The following is a 24,910-nucleotide window of genomic DNA, read 5'->3' on the forward strand; positions in this document are numbered from 1 at the left end:
TGCCCACATGTATTTCAGTTTATGAATCCAGTGACCACCTGACTCCTCTTCTAGGTATCCGGGGTGCCAAGCAGCAGCTCTAATTTTACTTTATGGTTGACATCCATAACCCTTCCCACAGTTTTTCCTTTTCAAAGGTCTAACACTAGGGCGGGGGTGCCTGGGTGGCTCAGTCAGTTAAGCGTATGACTCTTTCAGCTCAGGTCATGATCTCACAGTTCGTGGGATTGAGCTCCACCTTGGGCTCCATGCTGACAGTGCAGAGCCTGCTTGGGATTCTCTCTCCCCTTGCCCCTCTCCTCTGCACTCTCTAAATAAATAAAATAAAGATTCCTTTGAAAAAATAAAATGTCTAACGTTACCAAATAGTCTATCAACCACACCTCTAACAAAGAACTAGACTTCCCTGCACACCACCTACCACAACATCAAGATCCCAGTGTTTTAGTGCTGCCTATGACATGTGCACATTTCATTACTGGTCCATGCCAAAACTCCCCTTTACTTCCTATTTTTCTGTACCCTCCGTCAATGGTTTCTTTCCCCTTTCCCTTTTGAAATACTTAAGTTGCCAGCCCCCCTTTATAATTCTATTCCTTCTACCAGGAAAGAAAATAGTTCTCTTAAGTTTCTTACTTTTTCTATTTCTCTTTAGCTCTCATAAAGAATCCTTTTTTTTTTTCCATAATGATTTAATATAGTTTCTTTCCCAATTCTGAAAAAATGTGCAGGGCTGAGCCCTGCATGACTCGGCCTTACCTTTTATGACATCAAGATTTTCTTGTCTTTCAGAGTAGCCCCACTCTTTTGTAAATCCTCAACGGTAAAGCCAAACAGAGGGTGAAGAGCTACAAGATATGTCCGGGAGGCCACATATGTAAAAACACTTTTTCCAAAATAGAAGAGACCAGTATAAAGCTAGTTCTGCTGTTTCTCTGAATCTGTATTTTAAAAATAACTTTACTTTTTTCCATCTTTCAATAAAAGCACTACATCCTGGTGATGTGTCTTCTTTAGTATAGAGAAAGAAAGAAAAAAATCCCTAAATCCAGTCTTTGAACTGAAGTGACAGTGTTTAATGCAAGAACAATCCAATCCATAAAACCTTTCTCAATGTTAGTCAAGAGTTTGGGGCCACATCACCTCTCTCCACCACTATTTTCTCAGTTTCCTTATCGGCTGAGTTAGCATACTAACTGTTCAAACTGACTTAAAAAAAAAAAATGCCAATTCTCACAAATCCTTAAATTAGGAAAGAGGATGCACTCAATTTCCTTTGAAAATCACTGAAAAAACTTTGAGAATCAAAATAGTAACATCTTTAACAAAACGTTAGCAAACCTGCGGAGTGAGAGACAATAAGCAGTTCATGTGGAGGCAGGTCCATCCCATCCCCTGACAGATCAGGCACCCCCACGCATGTGGGAGGATGCCACGGATGCACCTTCAAGGCAGGTGGGCACTTCTCAGCCCCGTTACCATGTTGCAACTTGTACTGAGGAATAATCCAAAGATTCTAGTATCTGTCTATAGCAACTGCATTTCCTATCAGCATGGCTCAGTCCAATATACGTACTTTATTTTAAATGATGCCACTAGCACTTGGGAAAAAAAAGTCATTTATTTGCATTGCTTCCACTTCTCTACTGTAGTGTTAGGACCCGACATAAGCATCGCTCTTCTACTTCCTATTTACAGCTCATTCAGAATATTACTACAAATACAATATACAATTTTTAAAAACTTCTGGGGAACTGTCGTCTTTGTTTTTCTTTCCTCTTTATAGGTTTCTCAAAATCATTCAACTTAAATGAAAATTTACATGGACATTTTCTGTACACATCCGAAAGGGCAGAGGTTACACTGGTAAAAGCCAAAAGAATTTTGCACGAATACAATAAAATACAGAAAACAGAGAGTATAGAAGATGTTATTTGGGGTACAAATATAAACAATACAGTACCATTTGAGTAATTTAGCAACATAACACTCATACTTTATAGAAATAAAACTGCAAACCTGGAGAATGCTCTGACAAATATTAAACATTATATATACAATGAGGTAAATGTACCTTGGTCTCTTGAGAGGTAATTTAAGTTTAAAGCAATTGACATTTTGAAGCATCTCCTTGACATAGAAAGAAATATCAAACACCCCATTCCATTGGCACAAGGTGAAAAAGGGATATCAAAACACGGTTCACGATATTCAATTCATAAATCTTGTTAAAAAATAAAAACAAATTCACTTAAGTTCTTTTTAAGTTTTAAGAAACAGGTTGAATATTATTAACCACATTCTTAGAAGTTTACAATTACAAGTAAGATTGCATAATGGTGTGGAAAAGCTTGAATGTACTGACAATCCTCAGAATGACTTAGAATCCCAGCACTGCCAGAAGGGGCCCGTGGGTATTTCAGCGTTCTTAATCACACTCAAGAAGCTACAGATTACATGTCCAGACCTATTCTTTAGGATCTCAAAAATATCTGAATTGGCATTTCCTGCCAAGCTGTAACAGAACCACTGTTTGGAAATTCCATCATTTGGAGCCAGAACACTGCCACAGTCAAGAAACAAAAAGAAACAGTTGACTTATAATCACTCTTTCAGTGCAAGGATAAAAATAAACTCTTGATATGACAGGTCTACTGGGATACTGATTTTGTTCTGCATTTTAATTGGCAATAGGCCATCTTGTTTCACAAAACAGTCTAAGTGGGACAGTTCACGATGTAGAGGGGGAACAGAAGGTAGCTCACGCATGAGCTGATCACTAAATGTTGTAAAGAGAACTGAAATTTGGAAATCTTGATGGCCATGGCACTGTGCACTGACTCGAGGCACTTCTTGAGCATTAACATTACAGCAGAATCACAGGCTCCCTTCTTCAGACCTTACCCTGTCCCACAGCGGGTAGGATCGGCCACTGCTTCTGGCACAACTCCTATTGCCATACTGCCACCTTGCTGCCTTCCCACTCCCTGGCCATAACTGAAGTCACACCAAGGCAGCCAGCAGGGCCATCACCCACCCAATCTCCAAACTTGGGAGAGCCCTCCCAGCAACACCCCATGACTCGAAGAAATGGAAGCACGTCCTACGTTTCCATCAACCATTTAGATACCAAAAGCAGCTATTCAGTCAAAAGGCTGCTGAGGGGATATGGGCAGGGCATGGTGGCGGCAAGGCAATGGTCTCTGAGCAGGAAGGCCGGTTGAGAAAACTAAGCTGAAGTTATAAAGGAAGGACCAGGGACACCTGTGCCCCACTGGGTCGTACCTCCCTCATCCCCAGTCCTCCAGGGTACTGACAAAATGGACGTGGACAGGTAACTGGTCTGAAGGTACATTTTAAGCCAAGTTTAATCTTGGAAGGTGAACGTCTGAAGACAGGCAGCATAAACAAAGGCTTGTGTTTCTGAGTGACAAAATTAACACCCTAGTCAAACTTATCTGCAGTTATGGCCTTAGCAATCAGGATCTATTTCATCTTTTAAGTGACTTCCGTTTCCAGTATTAGCCAAATGGGGTTTATCAAACTCATTAGCCAAAAAAGGAATTTGCTGCAATAATAAACCCAGTTTAGAACTAAACTCCAACTTTAAAAAAAAATTCCCTGACTCCCCAAAAGTACATTTTATTCACTTAGGCAAGAACAGTATAACTGCAACTCAATCTTTGATTCAATAAAGATCATCTTCAGTAAAAGTTGATTACCTTATAGGAAAGTGAGAAATTATGTATCACAATTTCAAATCAGACAAGAACTTTTGGTATGTTCTTAAAATTATATAAAAATAGTTTTAGCATTGGTCCCCTGGATTTCATAAAGCAGATCTGGTAGGCTTAGAAATGGCCAAAAAAAAAAAAAAAAAAAAAAAAAAAAAAAGGTACTTATAATCACAGAGCTAGAGTTTATTAAACAGGAAATCTAACATATCTATAAAAACAAACCCCTCAAACTCATTCATTTGCTTTGACAAAATTAAAATCATGGCAACTACAGAAAAAACTCAGATTTGGAGTCAAAATATTAACCTCTAAGCACATTTTCCCCATGATGTTTTTAAACACATGAAATTGACACTAAATTCCTATGTATATGTCATTCATTCTAAAATTACTTTGGCTTTAAGACCAAATAGTCTTTCAAATTTATTCTATGTATAAGAGATAAGACATTATCAGAATGCAGCCCAGTCAGTGTAAATGGCCACTATCTCTTACTGACCAAAATACTGTAAAGGTTATTCTGACCCTTTCATTTAGAAACTGATAGCAGTATAAAGTCAATGTCTTGCCTCATTGCTCTGATAGTTTTTTCTCTCCCGTCAGAATAAGATCACAGTGATAAAGAGAACTCTGAAAATTATAAAAGCCCTAAAGGGCTTTTAGCACTGGAAGTAAAAACCAGTTATTGTAAGTTAGTTTCAAGTTAATGTGAAGACCACGACAAGTTTGCTTGAGACATTTAATTTGACTAAAAACATCTGTAAATGGAGAACCTATACTCAGAATGTTCTTTAGCTACCACTCCCAAAAATCAAGGGTGTACTGAACTCGTTACATAACCATGGAGATTAAGCACTTGTGCACAGTATGCGCACACGGAGGGAAAGACTGAATTAGAAGCTGCCTTCTTCAAAGGGTAGTAAGACTCCAGAACCACACAAACTCTGACCTTAGTTACAAAGACAGAAAGCCCACTGAACACTGACTCCGACATGACGAATGTGACTCTCTTGCACACCTGTTAGCTATTCAAATTATTAATTACCTTTACCTTCCTAGAAAAAAACCTATTATTTAACATCAACCATATCCTAATTTTAAATGTAATTCATTTCTTAAAAAAATAACACTGTCTTTGATCAGATAAAGAAAAAAATGGCTTACAGAATGCCACACAACTTTTCACAAGCAGCTAGACAAATTTTCCCTTTTAGAAAAATTAGTCTGTAGGCTACAAGTTTTAAATTATTAAAGTACTATAAGCATCTAGAGTGCCACTTGACTTAAGGTATACTTAGACAACACAATTTAAATGCAAAAGCTTGAAGTGAGAATATTCAAATATGACCGTGATAACATTTACCAATTAATGCCACTTCATTTCTTTAGTGGTTTAAGCACATTTTGGTAGGAGAAAGGCATTTTCAAAATGGACTACCAAATGACATACTACAAAAATTCCTCCAAAAAACTAGACAGAGAAAGTCTGGGCTACCCAGATAAATAAACTTCTTGAATTAAAATACTACAGGTTTTAAGACACACAGACTTTAAGCAATTCTATTCATCTCCATTAGAAAGACACAGAAGCGGCACTTACTGGTATAGTACAATCCCATTTTGAAGGCATGTAATGTTCTGAATATGTGAAAGAACAGTAATAGTATACAAAATACAATTGCATAAATTATGTTCCTCACTACTATATGAGGTCATTTTTAGACTCAAGATAAGAGTTTTATAAGTGTTAGTTTTAAGATCCTGAAAATTATAGACCAGTACATTCAAAGTCTGAATCAAGGAAACTCTTTAGTGGTTCAGAATCCTCTGAGAATGTACTAACCAGGAATAAAATCACTTTCTTGAAAAATAAGAAATGTTTCGTGTAACTCAACAATCCAGCTCCTTTACCCTTAAAGATGATCTTCAGCACAGCAGAGTTAACCTAAAGTTAAGATCAGCAATCATCTTTAAAAAAACAAAACAACAACCAAGTTTTGTGTTAATAAAAAATAAAGGTAGACTACACAACACTTTGTAACTGTCCTGGGAAAGAAGTGTTCATAGTGCAGAGAAAGGACCCACATGGCTGTTTCCTGGGTCCAAAGAAATCCTGGGGAGTTTCTCATTGACCTTATTACACTGTCGCAAAAGGAAGCAATATCCTTCTATTCCCTCTCAGTGAGGTAGAACAGCTGACCTCCCAAATTAAAACCCAGGAGCAGATCTGAAGAAAAGCAGAGTTCAGGCGAAGCCGCAGAACTACATTTTGATGCCTTCCTGTTGACTGAGTTGTGACAATGTTTTCTTAATCCTCAAAGCTGTAAGTCTAGCAGCTCCGTTGGCATACCAACATTCTCTCATAATTTTAGCCATTACTCTCAAGGCCTGCAAGAAAATAGAAGAAAAATTATAGTTAACGCATGCACCACTTTCCATTCATCTGGATTAGATCTTGACTCTGTACAGTTTCTTTCCAAGTGACATACGTTCAAGTTTTTGTTTGTTTCATCATTATCTGTAATAACAAATGAATAGAAACCTCCTCAATTCCCTTCAGTAGGGTACTGCTGTCAGCAGCTGGAAAGCTGGACAAGGGGTGACTTACTTATTAGCAGACCTAAAAAATCTGAATCCTAAACCAGAGTTGTACATGGCAAATAAGGAACTTGACTCACACTGAAACGCCCCCAAAAACTGAGGAATTAACTGCACTGAGTTCCTCTGAGGTGAAGTGCAAGCTAAAAATAGGATCAGCCAAAAGAGCTGGAACCCCAGATCCTTGCCCCTCCCTGAGCATCACATAGTTGGGTGACTGCAGCCCCCCACCAGCAAAAGACTAGAGATTTGTATCTGAGAGGGTAAAGCAGAGATTTCTGACTTGGGGAACATGGGGGCAAAGTTCCATACTGACAACTCACTAAATGAGAAGACCATAAGCTTTCTCCCCAAAACACAGGCCACAACCTGTAGACACTCCTCCAGGCAAGAGACTGTAAGAGTCCTCTCTGAGGAATGCGAGCCCAAGTGGAAAGACCTGAAGACACTGCCATCAGTGGCTCTCCAAGCGAGTAACCCAGTTAGATCACCCTAAAGATCACAGGTGATAAGCTCCCTTCATGTGCACAAAGCTTCCCATCGGCTTTTAGCATCCTATTTTTAAACATGAAGAGAGCAGGAGTTTGATTAGACACCAGAGAAAGCAATATGAATGCAGAAGCTGATACAGAACAAAGCAACTTGGAAAAAACAGTTGTACAGAGAAGAAAACATCAACAACTTATCATTAATATCCTTAAGGAGATAAAAGAAAACGTTCATGTTAGATTTACCATCGATCGTTTTTTTGCTTGTTTGACTTTGGAAAAACTTGACAGAAGAATTGGAAAATAAACCTGATAAAAAAAGATAAAAGTTGATAAACCTCCCGGAAAGTGTAGAAAAAAACCAGAGATGGAGGAAAAGACAAGAAAATTAGAAGGCCTCTTCAAGAGGTCTACCATTCATAAGTAGACTGTAAGAAAGAGAACAGAGGAGGAGGCGCCTGAATGGCTCAGTCGGTTAAGTGCCTGGCTTCAGCTCAGGTCATGATCTCATGGTTCGTGAGTTCAAGCCCCACATCAGGCCCTGCACTGACAGGGCAGTACCTGCTGGGAATTCTCTCTCTCCCTCTCTGTCTCTGCTACTCTCCCACTCGTGCTTTCTCACAGTCAAAATAAATAAACTTAAAAAAAAAAAAAAGAATGGAGGAAAATGGAAGAGAACAAATCAAAGAAATACTTCAGGGACATTTTCTAGAAATGAACATTTGTTTCCAGATAAAAAGGATCAAGTTCCTATCACATACATATACTCATTCAACAAAATAATAAATTTACTGACAGCCTACCATCTACCAGATACCATCCTAGGTACTGGGGATACAATAGCGAGCAAACAGACAAAATCCCTACCCTCATAAAGCTCACATTCTAGAGAGCCAAAGCATATAATTAATAAGTAAGTAAAATACATGGATGGGCAGTGGTAAGTGCTACGGAGAAACATCATTTAGGGAAGCAGATAAAATATGCCAGGGAAAGAAGATGATATTTGAAATGGGTATAACAAGGTAACGTCTGAGCAGAGACTTAAAAGAGGGAGGAACCTGAATAAACCAGAAACAGGAAGTCATGCAGCCAGGAAAGAATCTTCACCATAACAAAGGGAAAGGGAATCCCAGGACCAAAGGTGAGGGATATCCCAAGGGGAAAGCTGCACAGTGGGCCTAGAGAACTATAAGTCCAGACTGGAAAGTATCAGAAGATTTTGCAAGACATTTCTTCAGTTATTCTATCAGTTTCATGTTCTTACTGTGTTTCAACTATTGAGAGGAGATTCATAAAACCCTAGAAAAGTGAAAGACTGAATTAGTATAAAGTACATATAAAACAATCAAATTGAGAAAAAACAAAAATGACAGCGATGGCATTAATTCAGCAAATTGCATGTGTGCTCTTAATGTTAACTGCTAACTTTTCCTCATGCTTAAAAAGCCATCTGTTTAGAGGCGCCTGGGTGACTCAGTAAAACTAAGGCTTCTGACTCTTGTTTTCAGCTCAGGTCATGATCCCAGGTTCGTGGGATCAAGTCCCACGTCAGGCTCCACGCTGAGCATGGAGCCTGCTTGATATTCTCTCTCTCCCCCTCTGCCCCTCTCCGCAGCTCACGCTCATGCTCTCGCTCTTTCTCTAAAAAAAAAAACAAAAACAAAAAAAAACCAAAAACAAAAGCCATCTGTTTAATAATGTGCTCTACTTAATGAGTGCATGAATACTTCCAAGTACTCTTGATTTCAGCTCAGGTTATGATCTCACAGTTCGTGGGATCAGGCCCTTCACCAGGCTCTGCACTGACAATACAGAAACTGCTTGGGATTCTCTCTCTCTGGCCCTCCCCCACTCACACTCTCTCTCTTAAAATAAATAAATAAATAAATCAACTTGAAAAAAATTTTTAAAATCTGTTGCAGTTCCATACACTAATAATGAAGCAGCAGAAAGTGAAATTAAGAAAACAATCCCATTTACAATTGCACTGAAAACAATAAAATATTTCGGAATAAACTCAACCCAAGAGGTAAAAGACCTATACTCTGAAAACTATAAAACACTGATGAAGGAAGTCCAAGATGATACAAAGAAATGGAAAGACATTCCATGTACATGGGATGGAAGAACAAATATTGTTAAAATGTCTATACTACGCAAAGCAATCTATACATTTCATGTAATCCCTCTCGAAATACCAATAGCATTTTCATAGAACTAGAACAAACAATCCTAAAATTTGTATGGAACCACAAAAGACTCTGAACAGTCAAAGCTATCTTGAAGGAAAAACAAAAACAAAAACAAAAAAACCAAACTGGAAGTATCACAGTTCCAGATTTTAACTTATATAACAAAGTGGTAGTAATTCAAATAGTATGGTACTGGCCTAAAAATAGACACATAGAGATCAAAAGAATAGGACAGAAAATCAAGAAGTATACCTATAATTATTTGGCCAATTAATCAACAAAGCAGGAATGAATACACAATCAGAAAAAGACAAATGGTGTTGGGAACACTGGACAGTCACATGCAAAAGAATGAAACTGGACTACTTTCTTTCATCATGCACAAAAATAAACTCAAAATGGATTAAAGACCTAAATGTAAGACTTGAAACCATAAAAATTCTTGAAGAGAGCATGGGCAGTAATTATCTCTGATATTGGCTGTAGCAACATTTTTCTAGATATGTCGCCTGAGGCAAGGGAAATAAAAGCAAAAATAAACTATTGGGACTACATCAAAATAAAAGCCTGCACACCAAAGGAAATAATCAACAAAACTAATGGGAGAGGATATTTTTAAATGACATATCTGATAAAGGGTTAGTATCCAAAATATATAAAGAACTGATACAACTATATACCCCCCAAAATAATCCAATTAAAAAAAGGACAGAAGAAATGAATAGACATTTCTCAAAGAAGATATACAGATGACTACAAACACAAGATGCTCAACATCACTGATCATCAGGGAAACGCAAATCAAAACTACAATGAGCTAGCTATCACCTCACACCTGTCAGAATGGTTAAAATCAAAAACCAGAAACAAGCATTAGTGAGGATGTGAAGAAAAAAGAACCCTCTTGCACTACTGGTGGGGATGCACTATGGTGTAGCCACTTTGGAAAATAGTATGGAAATTCCCCCCAAAATTAAAAAGTGAACCACCCTACGATCCAGGAATTGCACTACTGGGTATTTACCTCAAAACTACAAAAAACACTAATTGAAAGGGATACATGTACCCCTACATTTATTGCACCATTATTTACAATAGCTAAACTATGGAAGCAACCAATGGATAAATATTATTCAGTCACAAAAAAGAATGAAATCTTGCCATTTGTAACAACATGGGTGGATCTAGAGGATATAGTGCTAAGTGAGGTAAGTCAACCAGAGAAGGACAAATACCATATGCTCTCACGCGTATGTGGAATTTAAGAAACAAAACAAGAAAAAAAATGAGAGACAACCAAGAAATAGACTCTTAACTACAGAAAACAAACTGATGTTTACCAAAGGGCCAGTGGATGGGGGTATGGGTTAAATAGGTGATAGAGATTAAGGAATGTACTTATCAAAAAAAAAAAAAAAAAAAAAAAAAAAGAGAGAGAGAGAGAGAGAGAGAGATGGTGAACTTAAATTCAACCAGACCGGTAAGTGCATTAGGATTAAACACTCCATGTAAAAGACAGATAGAAAAATAGGTAGATAAAATAAAATGCAGATGCCTTGGTTCATTGGTAGATTTAAACACTATTCTGATACACTGACAGCCTCTGCAAATGTTCCATGGCCCTTTTGATGGACTTGAGATTGAACATGAAAACTGTTTTTCACTCATTGGTTTAATTGCCATGAAAAAAAAAAGAAAGGAAGGAAGGAAGGAAGGAAAGAAGGAAGGGAGGAAGGAAGGGAGGAAGGAAGGAAGGAAGGAAGGAAGGAAGGAAGGAAGGAAAAAAGAAAGAAAATTCTTGTGTCTATTTTCCTTAAAAAAAAAGAGGCAAATTTCCACTTAACAAGCAGAAACAGTTTAGAAAATTGTATAGTATCCAAAAGAAATACTCACTTCACAACTCTGCCATCTGTTTGGAATATTTGGCCTTAACTTCTGTTCACAAACAACTTTTCTCATTTCTTCAACTGATGGATCAGAAGGTACAAGATCATAATAAGGCAGCTGGTAATCTTCATGAATTCCTATATTGGTTAAAAACAACAACAACAATTTTGAAGAATTTATTGATAATGCCAGACCATTCTTTGTCCAGACAGAAAAGGAACACCTGAGAGTCCTATTCAGGGTTCCATTCATGAATTAGCTAAGTGCTTATGGCTTGGTCTGTCTCATCCACATCTGCATCAACAACCCATCTTTCTGAGTTGGTACTGGGTCCAGTAAGCTTGCAACTAAATATCACCATGGGATCAGCAAACGCTATTTTTTTTTTTTAACATTTATTTATTTTTGAGACAGACAGAGCATGAATGGGGGAGGGTCAGAGACAGAGGGAGACGCAGAATCTGAAACAGGTTCTGAGCTTTCAGCACAGAGCCTGACATGAGGCTCAAACTCACGGACCGCGAGATCATGACCTGAGCCGAAGTCAGACGCTTAACTGACTGAGCCACCCAGGCGCCCCATCAAAGGCTATTTTGACGATGGTTAACCATGAGCTATGTTGACCAGATTGACAGTTTCCTATAGAACTCTATGGTACAAAAAATGAGAGTTTTTATTCTGTGAGCGCTTACCCTCTCATTTGGCACAGGGATCTACACTCTACCACGGAGATGTAAATCCTACAAGCAAATCGGAGGTGCAAGTCCTTTACCTCTACTTGGATCTGTCCTCTTCACTACAAGAGACATGCTCCCCTTCTTACTGTTACATAAACTTGAGACCTTAGTCTCAACCAAGCCTGGGCCCCCAAGGATAAGAAACTATTCCTCAAGTAAATATGGGAGTTTCTCAATCTAAAACTAAACCTAAGTTAAAACTTAGTTTAAAACATAGTGTAAGGGTGATATAACTGTATTCTGTATTTGTAACTTCCAGCTATGAAGTTGGACAAAATACCCACAATCTCAGGGGGGAAAATGAGTTTGACCCAGTTATAATTTAGAAACAGCTTCCTGGGTGGCCTCTCAAGTAGTCATCCACTCTAAATAACTATATGTCAAGATAACAAGGGCTTGGTTTCTGATGCTTCCCAAGATTTAAATGGAAAATAGAAAAAGAATACAGAATAAGTGTGTCATGTCATTTCCTCTCACCACAGATTTTATCTCCTTTATTTTCTTTGGCACTCTCAGTGATCACTGCTGATATGTGTAATCACACTCAATAAAAAAAGGCTAGGGGCACCTGGATGGCTCCGTCGGTTAGGTGTCTGACCTCAGCGCAGGTCGTGATCTCACAGTTCATGGGTTCAAGCCCTGTGTCAGGCTCTGTGCTGATAGCTCAGAGCTCAGGCTCTGACACAGGGCTTGAACCCATGCTGGAGCCTGCTTTGGATTCTGTCTCTCTCTCTCTCTCTCTCTCTCTCTCTCTCTCTGTCCCTCCCCCTCTCACACTCTTTCTCTCAAAAATTAATAAACATTAAACAAAAATTTTTTTAATTTAAAAAAAAAAAACAACAAGGCTATCCCTGAACAGTTTCTCTGTTCATGACAAACTAATGGGGGAGGGGGAGAAATTTACCACCAATGGAACATCGTCGAGCTATTTCCCAGAATACTAAGCCCATTGCATAGATGTCAGCACGTTTGAAGGATTCAAAGTGTTTCATGTTTATGGAATCATCTAGAACTTCGGGGGCCATGTACCTAAAAAAGAAGTTAGCATTTTACTTTATGTAATGGTGGCCACAATACTTTTGAACTCTTTCATAGATTTTTTTCTCCTGAGAATTAAAAAAATAAAATAAAATAAATCAGTATTACCAGTATTACCTCTGAGATTTTTCTTCCCTTTTAGCATGGTTCTGCTACTTTTTAAAATGATTCACACTTCTTATAGAAATTTTCCCAAAGTTCATAAAGTACAAAGTAAAAAATCATTCCATTACTACCACCCAGTGTTAACACTTTGATCAACATCCTTGCAGATATCTCTCTCTATATATGGACATATACATACAATATTACATAACTAAGATCATATTACCCTCAAAAATATTAAATATCCATACTGATTTGAAAATTACTGATGTCAACTAAATCCCATGAAAAGTTGAAACAGCAATTTCATGCTATCTGCCTTAATGATCTTAGTTTCCAATGAAAGACACACATATAATAACCATGACTATTATAAATGTCCTAACATATACCACCTACTTTGTCAAGTACTATGCAGGGACCATACATTTTAATCTAGAAATCTTCTCACTAGAAGAGGATGAGAGGAAGGACGAAGACATAATCCAGGGAACAAAATAATAGGAAAAAATGAATGCCAGTCCTCCTATTTTTTAGAGAGCAAGTGGGGGAGGGGCAGAGAGAAAGGGAGACAGAATCCCAGGCAGGCTCCACACTGTCAGTGCAGAGCCCGATGTGGGGCTCAAACTCATGAACTGAGCCAAAATCAAGTCAGACACTTAACCAACTGAGCCACCCAGGCTCCTGCCAGTCCTCCTATTGATGCCACATTGTAGGGTTTTCAAGTTTTAAAAAGCCTACTAAAGTTAGAGATCAGGATCCACGAAGACCTGATCTGCAGCAACCACTGTCCTGGACCCTAAGTCAAAAGTTCTGAGAGTCCCTGTTGAATCCAGAAATCACAGATACAACTGAGACAGAATGAAGCTTGGCTCTATCCAAAGCCGAGGCAGTAGTGTGAACATATGTTGTGGCAACATGCTGTGATACAGAGTAAGGCCTTTTGGGTCAGAAAGGCCAAGGTTCAAATCTCAGCTCTTCAGGTTACCATCCTTATGAGGCTGGCCTCATTATTTAACTTCCATGGGGCTGTTTCCTCATCTATGAAATGAGGACAAGGACACCTACCTAGTTATGTTCTTTTGAAATTCATGGATTCAACAAATGTTTACTGAAGACCTGCTCTGTATTAAGCACTGTAACGGATACTGGGAATCCAAGGCTGCTCTCAAGCAGCTTGCCATCCAGTGGAATATACAGACAGATAAATGGAGAATTACAATGTGCTAAGTGCCTTAACCGTCCAGGTTCAGCCTGCTGAGAGCCCTTGGTAAGGGCACTTCACTGTCGAGAAAAGGCTTCCTATGAGAAAGGAAGGGTGAGGACAAATCAGGGAAACAGCACATGCAAAAATTCTGAGGAAGAAAGAAAGGTGTATTCTCAGGAACTAAAAATAAGAAAATGGGGGCACCTGAGTGGCTCAGCTGGTTAAGTATCTGACTCCCGATTCTGGCTTAGGTCACAATCTTGAAGTCTGTGGGACTGGACCCCATGCTGGGCTCTGTGCGAACAGCACAGAGACTGCTTGGGATTCTATCTCTCCCTCTCTCTCTGCCCCTCCCCTGCTCTCTCTTTCTCTCAAAATAAATAAATAAACATTTTTTAAAAATAATAAAATAAGGAAATGGTTGGGCTAGCTACAGTACAGCATATAAGGAGAGCATTAACTGAGATGATATATATACAAGACCCATTAAAATGATTGGCACATACTGGGCAGCCTATTAACGTCAGCTAATATTGTTATTATAATTAATATAACTAATGATAATATTCTGGAAGGGCCACCTTTCATCAGCAGGCATCTTTTAAAGTCAGGTAACCTTGGCTTCAGAGCAGGCAAGACCATGAGATCTTCTACCTGTGGGCAATCTAATAAAGTACAGGTTTGAGTTTCAGAAGATACGTATATACAAATGAGAAGGCAATGAAAAAGAAGTTGATTTCAGAAGGTATTAAATACTATTCACAAGTATACCTTTTTGTTCCCACTCTGTGGTTTGGAGCAATATCAATCGTATCTGTGGCTGAATCGTGTCTTACTGCCAGTCCTAAGTCTGCAATGCAGCAAGTTCCATTCTTCTTTACTAAGATATTCTTGGACTTCAAATCTCTATGAGCAATGGCTGGTTTCCCTAAAGAAACAAAAATTAAACGTGATTATTTAAAAGGTGATACCAGTCACAATTCTCACCTTTAGGTTCAAAGCCTCTACTCCTGTCCCAGCGCAGTGTCAAAGCATCTCAGCCCGCATCATCCACAATACCTGGACAGTTACTCAACAACCCCAAGCAAGTCATTATACCAAAAGTTGCTGAAATCACATTTCTTCAAAAAACATAGAGAAAATAAGATTCTCTAAAAGATGGTGCTCAAAAACTGTAAGTCTAACAACTCGAAGCCTAGGGGTTAAAGACGTTAGTTTGTTGACATCTCATGAATTATTTACAGAACTCTAGTCACAGACTGATATTTCAGTCTAAGAACCAAATATCTACATCACTTCATCTACCTCCCAGCTGTAATGTACTCAGTATTAGATTCACAACCTTTAATACTAACCACTGGAAGACATGCTATTAAAAAATCATAATTACAGTGTGGAAACCCTAGAACCCTCCTCCATTGCTGGCAGGAATGTAAAACGGTACAGCCACTTCAGAAAAAATCGTCACAGTCTGGCAGTGCCCCAACACCATCAATTACTATATAATCCAATAATTCCACTGTGTAAGAGAACTGAAAATATATGCCCACACACAAAAAAATAAAATAAAAAAAGTGTACACCAATGTTCATGGCAGCATTACTCACAACAGCCAAAAGTGGAAACAACCCAAGTGTCCATCAACTGATGGGTAGATGTGGTACGTCCAAACAACAGAATACTATTTGGCCATAAAAAGGAATGAAGCACTGATATGTGCTACAACATGGATGAACCTTGAAAATACGTTAAGAGAAAGAAGCCAGTCACTAAGGAGTTTGGGAGGAAATGGGGAGCGACTGCTATGGGCACAGTATTTCTTTCCGGAGTGATGAAAAATGTTCTAAAATTGACTGCAGTGATTCACAACTCTGTGAATACACTAAAAACTGAGCCATACACTTAAAATGGGTGAATTGTATGATACGTGAATTATAACTCAGTGGAGCTGGTACAATCAACAACAATAATAATTACAAAGATGAGGCTAAGATGTGAAATAGCATGTGTGCAGTAAAGTGCGGAGTGATGGCAAGTGTAGAATCTCTACAGGAGAGAGAGATACTGGCATCTGATATCCTACATGGCATAAAAATCATACCACAACAATTTCGTAACTAAAATTTTTCAACTATAAACTGTCTCATGCAGTCTCCTTATCTCAGGGTTATATATAATTATTAGATGGCCAGATAATATTAGATAGCATGTTAACTTTTATAAAGCATCTTTCACATTACATTTGATACTACACATAAAAATACATTCTTTTAGACTTTAATTCTAAAATGAAGATCCTCAAAATCACAAGACTACATGCCACTTTTAAGAACTCACGAACACGTCAGTGGTGCCACAATGACTAGAGAATCTCTAAACAAATTCCTACATTGCTAATTCCACCTGAGATTTTCAACAGAAAGATAAAATACTTCCATTTAAAACCTCATTTTAAACATCTCCACTTAGGCTGACCTGTCACAAAAATTTTCTAACAGACATTAGATTCAGGGGAATTTAAAGCTTAAATAACAGAATTACTTGGAGTTACCTTGGGTACCAACAATCTCCATGTGAAGATGGGCAAGTCCACTTGCTGTGGACAAAGCGAGTTTTATCATTCCTTCCACGGTCACTGTGTATCTGTTCAAATAATCAAAAAGGGATCCATGCTCATGATAATCTGACACCAACCAGAGCTGAGTCCATGTACCGTTGTCTATAGAGTAGAATAACAATGCTTCAGATGGGTTGTAGAACATTTAAGATTTATCAATTCAAAAGTTACCATTTTTTACTCTTGAAATCCACAACTGTAACATATGATGATGGTACCGTAAGCGTGCATATTATTTCCTTCATGTTTTGTCTGTCTTATACTTTTATATACATATCTTTCAGATACTCTGAGTAAGCCCCCTAGTCTTGAGATAAGGCAAGGATAACTAATCCCATTTAAGAGATAAGGAGTCATAGTTCCAAAATGGTGACCTTGAACCTACACAGACAGTAACAGAGCGGGGACTCCTTAGTGGCTAGAAAAATGTCTGGTTCAGGTTAGGTGCTCGATGGTTGTTTCTGGAAGGAGCAGGGAAATGAGAGGAAGGAAGATGGGAAGTATCTGGAGCCTAGTGTGGCCACAGTAGGAATGGAATAGTACAGGACAAAACTGACTGTGAGCTTAAATGAAGAAGTGCAAGCTTTATCACAGACTGTACCTTCAGTTCACAAAGAAGCCAGATAAGAGGATTATGAACCCAAGGTTTACAGCTTACAAAAAAATATAAAAATTGTGGTATTTCCCACTGACACATGGGAAAGCAGAGACAGGAACTAAAACGTCCAGAGGAAAAAAGCTAGGGCTGAACCCAGTTTTACATAAGGTGATTCTGAACCTTGACAACTAGTAATATGTATTCCAAAAAGGTTGCTTGTAAACTGATACATGGATTTGAAATGTGTTTTCCCATGGGAATCATGGTAAAGAGTCTGGCTAGGCTTCCGGGCTAGGCTGGTCCACAAAAGCCTATTTAACCTAAAAGTAGCAAGAAAATCACATATTTCGTGAAATCACGCATTACGACAATACTAGGAGGTAGCACAATTCAGTAAAACATGCAGGCTTGGAGTTATTCTGACCTGGAGTGGAAGCCAGGGCCTCGTTGTTATGGATTATGTGACCTCAGATAAGTTTTGTAACCAATGAGCCTCTGTTTCTTCTTTTACACAGTTAAGAATACCTTACTTTTGCAAAAGTGTTAAAATTTAAAATATAAGATAATTAGTTAAGCAGTTAGTGTAACTCATGGCACACAAGAACTTAAAACAGGCAGTTTCCTGTTTCCTGAGACACCTGGGTGGCTCAATCAGTCGAGGGTCCGACTCTTGATTTCAGCTCAGGTCATGATCCTGGGGTCATGGGATCATACCCGGCGTCAGGCTCCATGCTGAGCATGGAGCCTGCCTAAGATTCTCTGTCTCCCTCTGCCCCTCTCCCCCACTTGTGCTCGCTCTCTCCCCCTAAAAAAATGAAAAATTGAAAGAATTTTTGTAAATGTGATGTTTCCTACCCTACTGGTTGTAAAAAAAAAAAAAAAAAAACCCACACAACTGACATAAAACAGCATCTATATTTTGAAGGTTTTTACTTGAAGGAAAGCAACTCTGATTAGAAGAGAATAAGAAAGGTATTTTCAGAAGATTCTAGAGGGGATTTCTGGGTACTTTCCAAAAGAATTTAGATATTCATGACACTAGTTCTTTATAAACTGTTCTTCATAAACTGTACAAATGAATTCTATTCAAACTTACATGTTTTTCTTTCCTTTGACACAGATGCATCACTACCTTGATCTGCATACTTACTAATCAAGACTGAATTCTGAAAGGCTGACAAATAGGAACACAGGCAGATGGAAGAAAGGGAGGTTTTCTGAGGTAATTAGCAAGAAAGGCAGAAGAGGGAGAAGGAAGAGGCTGAGCAATATAAAGGACTGTCTCAGGTGGAATTAACTAACTCAGGGGGATAAGGATAAAGGAGAAGGGAATTGGGGTGGATGGACTAGGTTCTGGGCAAAGTCCATTAACCCCTGACAAAGAAAAGAGGAGAGGGCAGGAAAGATGCAGCAGGGGCAGCCAGTTCCCATGTTAACCACCAGAGGACAGCACAAGCTTGGCTGCGGCCTGAGCAAACGGGAAGAGAAAGGCCAGGGCACAGAGCAAGGGCACCGTGTGCCAGTGTGTTTGCAGCTTGAAATACGCCTAAAACAGGTTGGGCCTGGGTGCGTTTAGAGCCCCAAAATACAGATTTGAAAGCAACCACCACAGCCAAGTTAGAAACTATGCATGTGGGTAAGTTCTTCAAAGGAGCAATTATTGTTCATAGACATAGAGCTCTCATAGGAATCAGTAAGAAGGGTTTTAGAAAACAAAGACAACTACTAAGAAATAAGAAATGACAGAAAATCTAGTCACGGAACATTATTTTTAAGGTCCTTTTAAGGGTTGGAGAGGAAGCTAAATGACGTAAAAGGCAGAAGAAAATGAAAATGAAGGACTTGGTCAAACAATGATCACTGCTTTTGTTTATCTGTTTTTAAGTTAAGTAATATGGAACTGGTAGTAACCACCGATAAATCACTGCCCACATCCATCACACCCATCACTACCCCTAAGTCACAAACAAGAGATTATCAAACATTATATGCCTCCTGATGTGATACATAGGAAGTATACAATATACAGGAAGGTATACAATATCACCAAGAAACCAATAAAATGTAATTAGATTCAGTCTCTAATTCTAACTACAAGGAGCAAGTTCTGAGATACTATGGAAACTCAATCAACAGAGTCCAGAATGAGCCAGACAGGACAAACAGTCCAGTTTCTTCAACAAATAAACTGCATGAAGAAAAAAAAGATTAAGAGGGAACATAGCAATTTTAAGTTTAAGTTTTAAGCAATTTTAAATCTAAGATAATTATCAACCAAACGCATTGTGTGGACTAAAGTGACACAAAGTGACAAGTGCAATGTGTGAACTCAAGTTATTCGTAAAGTGAATGACCAATTATTTAAAAAAAAAAAAAAGACAACCGCAGAAATTTGAAAGTGACTATGACAAATGATGACATTTTAAAAAGTGACAATGGTCGTGTGGTCATGTTTCATTAAAGATTCCTTAATCTAAAGATGAAAATTAAAAATTTTTATAGAGAAAAGATCCATTATCATGTCTTTGGCTTCAAATAATTCAGACAGAGGCAGGCGGTGGAATCAGAGATCAAATGTGAGGCAATGAGCTAACAATCACTGTTGAAGCTAAGTGACAGGCATTCATTATACTCTACTCACTTCACTTTTCTATATACCGGAAAATTTCTATAACTGAAAACTAAAAACAAATCAAAACAACCCAAGTAATAAATGCTTACTGCAAATAAGTTTGAAAATACAGAGAAGCAAAAGGAAAAATCATCAACACTTAATATTCTGAAGAAATACTGTTGAGGAAAACGGGAAGGGAGAGGATGAAAAAGAGGACTATGGTTCTGGTCAATCTAAACAAGAAAATGATAACATTTTTTAAAAGTAGGAAAGCTGGGAAATACATCTGATTCTGGGTTGGGATGACAGGAGCTCTAACACAAGTCTCTGATGAAGCTACGGAAGCAGGAACAGTGGACACGACAGTAGTAACTGAAGCCAAGACAGTAGGCGAAGGACATTCTGAAGCCACTGCTTGCAGTCACACTCATTCTGACTCTCCACTGACGTGGCTTCTTTGCTTCCTGCGGCATCGGATCTGTGCCACAGGCAAGAAAGCGTCCGAATGATCACCAATAGGCAAGGTGGTCTTGGACAAACTATTTCTCTATTTAACTGAGTTTATTTAAAAGTTTATTTTATTTATTTAAAAGGCTACTTAGCCCCTGGCAATTTAAAACACAAAATACACTGAGCAGTTATTTTCACTCTTCCTATAAATACGGTCATTAGTATAGATCAGAATGTCCTAACAGTCATGAGGAAATTTAAAGGAAACAGATCTCTGGGCTCTATCCTATCTCAATTTTGAGCAACCAGAGTTTATAAAATTTTTTCTATGTTATGACTATACTCAATAACTAACTGCCTAGAAAAAAAGAACATCGCTTTTAAAAAATATACATTGCTCTTTATATTTTATAAAAACAATTAGAGATTTAGAAACATGTAGTCAAGAGTCAAGAAAATCTTTAAGAAGTTCCAGTTTCTAAAGGCTTCTAATATATTCTATTTGACTTAATGGGTCTAATCTGTATGGCAAACATTGATTTCTCACCAAATCTGACAACGTTTAGTAGCCATATTTGTGGAAAGGCTCAAGTAGATTTCATTGTACTCAAAGGAGAAGGAACTGTTACTGACCTTTATTGTCTGCCGCTATAAATCCCAAGATGTTTTCATGGCGTAACATTACAGTCTGATAAATCTCGGCCTCACGGAACCACGAGCGTTCTTCTCTAGAGGAGAATATTTTGACAGCAACTTCTTCTCCTCGCCATTTTCCCCGCCAAACTTCTCCAAATCGACCTTTGCCAATACTTTCTTGTAACACAATAGTTCTTGCAATTGTTCTCTGAACGAGCAATGGTAAACCTAAAGACAAGCATAGGCATTAAAGAGTGACTCAGGAACAGAATAACTCTTACAGCTCTATCTTTAAGGAGCTTACAATCTCACTGGGAGACACAGACTTTATTTACAAAAACAACAATTCATATTTAAAATGAAAATAATAAATATAAGAATCTAGAAACTCCTGCCTAGAGGGTCCAGGTAGACTTTGTACACTAAATTGAATTTTGACTGTCCTTTACAGAAGGGATAGGACCAAAGGATAAGAGGAGCTAAGAATTTAGGTAGGAGGAATATTCAAGCAGAGGTAGAAGAGGAAAATGAATGGATGTTTACAGAACCAGCTTGGACACACAGACGGGGATGGACATGGTAAAGCAATGGAAGAGAAGGGAAGCTGTCCACAAGAGTATGATGAGTACTGAATGTTGAGCCCAAGACGACCAATGAGAGCTGTGGATAAAACAGGAACTATTAAAAATTTCTGAAAAGGGTCCATGAGGGGAATGAGGAGAAGTAATTTAAAGATCTTATCTTAGAAGGATAAATGTAGTAATGGTTTTATTGATGGGAGAAGAAAAGTATGTGAACACAAGAAACATAAAATCAGTATGTACAATCCATACTGGTTTTTTTTTAAACGTTTATTTATTTTTGAGACAGAGAGAGACAGAGCATGAACAGGGGAGCGTCAGAGAGAGAGGGAGACACAGAATCTGAAATAGGCTCCAGGCTCTGAGCAGTCAGCACAGAGCCCGACGCGGGGCTTGAACTCACGGACCGCGAGATCATGACCTGAGCCGAAGTCGGACGCCTAACCGACTGAGCCACCCAGGCGCCCCAATCCATACTGGTTTTAATAAATCAGTAAAAATTATCACAGGAATCATTTCAAGACAAGCAACTTACTTGCTAGGAACTGGCTGCCTAGGCAACATTAGTATCTTAAAGAACGATGCCAAGTAACTTATAACTTGGTGATGGGACATTGGCATTATTTCACCATCTGAACATGCCCTACTCTAAAATATGTATTTTTAAAATATTGCCACACTCACTCATTTACAGAAAAGGATTTATCACTATCTACAACATTTAAGTAACACTGTATTTGAAACTATTCCAATTCACTTAATATCACATCCCCTATGGACTAAGGAAATGTCATCTTAAATTATACTGACCCTAACAGTAAAAATACCAGTATAAACTATGTTCTACACTTGTATTTTATTTATATGACCTATACACGTAAATTTATGTAATTTATAATCTATATTCAGAATTGCTTGGTAGACCAAATTAATCCAATGATAGTTAATGAAAATATGTGCTCTCTTGGTTTCCTAGTATAAAATGCTTATTAATCAGAACATTAAGTTTTTGCTTTAAAGTGACCAGAAAGTTTTTCCTCTTTTCATCTAGAAGTTTCTCAAATGGGTCCTTTTCTCTCCTTGCTCTTTATCCTCCCCACCTATTGCAAAGTAGTTAGCAGTCTAATTATAAGCAATTGTTTTTGTTGATAAGGAGGCTGCTAGCTAAAAATAGATCTGTGAAAATTTCTTATTTAAATCAAGGAGCTCTTTAATATTATGAATAATCAATTCTTAGTTATGTTATTTAGTATAGATACTAATTCACAAGATTTTCTTAAAGCCTTTGAATGGGGTCACACGTCTAAAGATATAAAGTATACTTAAGAGTTAACTTCATGAAGCGACTCTGGGAGTTAGAAAGGCAAGGATAGGCACCTGGGTGGCTTAGTTGGTTAAATGGCAGGCTTGTGATTTCGGCTCAGGTCGTGATCTCACAGTTGTGGGACTGAGTCCCGCATCAGGCTCTGCACTGAGCTTGGAGCCTGCTTGCAATGCTCTCTTTTCCTCTCTGCCCCTCACCTACTCTCTCTCTCTCTCTCTCTCAAAACAGACAAATAAACTTTAAAAAAAAAAAAAAGGCAAGGAGTACAAGAGAAAGGGGAACTGCAAATGGGAAGGATGAAAACGTCTAACACATTCAGGCCTCATGTAAATGATACAGTCAAGAAAGAGGAAAGTTTTTGTCTCCCCATCATCACTGCATTCTAGATCCCAAACTAAAATTCAAAACCAAATCTAGATCTGTCATATTATCTATATTTAGTTACCACAACCCGCATGAATAAGTGAGCATTTTTAAAAAGTAATAATTTTCTTCTAAAGAGAAAAAGAAACAGGCCTAACTCAAATCTCTATGTTATCTGCTTTCCTCTTCTGTATCCTTAGAAATGCTTGTGAGAAACATCAATATGCAGACAGGGTCCAAGCAGCTTCACATGCAGCAAACGAGAAAAACGAGACCGGAACAACCATGTACATTCTAAGAGACCATAAGCATGAACAAGACATAATGAACAGTGGCCTAAGAGACTTACTCTCTTCCCCAAACTGGCACACATGCACATGCTCACACATAGTTTACAATCTAATGACAGCTTAAATAAGGGCCCACATACAGCCTGTGATTCAGATGAACGCAACAGGGATCAGGCTAGCTTCAGGGGTAGAGCTGCCCACGGTTTCCAAGTTAAAGACACAGTTTTTGAGAAACAGAGATCAGGCCTTTCCTCCATTATGGTCATGGTACTGAATAATGAACATATGAATTCATAACATGAAATGATTAGTTTCATCTTTCCTCAGTGAGTGAAAGGGCTAAAAAGGCTTTTATGTAAAGGCATTTTGCTCACAGTCACGAGTCCCATGCACGAGACTAAGGCTTTATAATAAATAGAAGGTAAACGAGTGGCATTTTCTGCTATCATTCTACATAAGATAGCTTCTGTCTCAATAAATTTGGAGGCTATTCAGCACATAATGAACTATGACACGGAAAGGAGGCCTTCAACTAAGTTTTTTTTTGTAATGCAGCAAATTATACTGCATGTCAGATTCTTCTTCCAAATACCTTTCCAATAAGAGTAACACCTGTCATTTGGACCTAACTACAATTTATCAGAACATCTTGTCTCATTTGAACCTCACAACAATCCAATGACGTGCAGAGGGCAGGGTTCATTACTTTCATTTTAAAGATAAAATAACTTGGGCATGAGACATCAGCTAACTGCCCAAAGCCACAGGGCTAGCAAACAGTGTAGACCAGTTTTTGCAGGGTGGAGCATAAAAGGAGAGAAAGAAAGTTTCAGACAGCAGAGTTGTAGTTCCCGATGTATCTAGAAATACAGATAAAATGGAAAAAGAAGAATTTCATTCTTTACTTCATGTCTGTATCTTAAAAGGTTAATAAATGTATTCTTATTCAGAAATCAGCTGCCATGCAGACAGCAACTTCTTCTTATGCTTTAGGTGGGCTTATTCCCCTTGAGGCCTGATACATTACTGCTATGCAGGAAGTATGGCAATAAGGAATGAATTCCAAATGATTTGTAGCCACTCTGATTTTCTGTGACTTTGGTCTTTGCTTATCATAGTTTTTTGGCCTAGGGTGACTTCTAGAATGAGCCAGATATTGCTTGGGAACCCTCTGGACTATACTCAAAATCAGTGGAAAACCACAGAGAAGCCTTAAAACAAGCTCTCTCCATTCCTCTTAGCACTCCGGCCCAAAGACTATCACACTTCAGTACCAAGGCTGCTCTATCTCAGTCCAACCTCTCACTGCCTCCCTGCTCACAACGATCTCAGAGGTCCCTACAGGCTGCCTTGAGAGACCTGAGTCGCAGCACAAGCCTGTGTGTGTACTAGTGTCATGGACACAAGTCACTTACTGAATATATATGGCCAAAGTCCATGGAAGA

The 24,910-nt window shown here is 38.4% G+C and overlaps 1 protein-coding gene across 4 annotated transcripts in view; it reads right to left on the bottom strand.

The window, feature by feature from the left end:
* Window positions 1-1,602: 1,602 nt before the first annotated feature.
* The window catches only part of TGFBR1 (transforming growth factor beta receptor 1), a 57,527-nt gene continuing 34,219 nt past the window's right edge, over window positions 1,603-24,910 (bottom strand). For all 4 annotated transcript variants that reach the window (XM_047830507.1, XM_047830506.1, XM_047830505.1 and 1 more), the window contains 6 exons: window positions 20,905-21,135; window positions 16,544-16,711; window positions 14,764-14,920; window positions 12,547-12,671; window positions 10,912-11,042; window positions 1,603-6,125 (listed from right to left, as the gene is read on the bottom strand). In XM_047830507.1, coding sequence (XP_047686463.1) covers window positions 6,000-6,125; window positions 10,912-11,042; window positions 12,547-12,671; window positions 14,764-14,920; window positions 16,544-16,711; window positions 20,905-21,135 — 938 coding nt within the window. In that variant the 3' untranslated portion in view covers window positions 1,603-5,999. The remainder of the gene's footprint in view (window positions 6,126-10,911; window positions 11,043-12,546; window positions 12,672-14,763; window positions 14,921-16,543; window positions 16,712-20,904; window positions 21,136-24,910) is intronic.

The sequence above is a fragment of the Prionailurus viverrinus genome, chromosome D4 (genome assembly GCF_022837055.1).
Source record: "Prionailurus viverrinus isolate Anna chromosome D4, UM_Priviv_1.0, whole genome shotgun sequence".
Taxonomy (NCBI): Eukaryota; Metazoa; Chordata; class Mammalia; order Carnivora; family Felidae; genus Prionailurus; species Prionailurus viverrinus.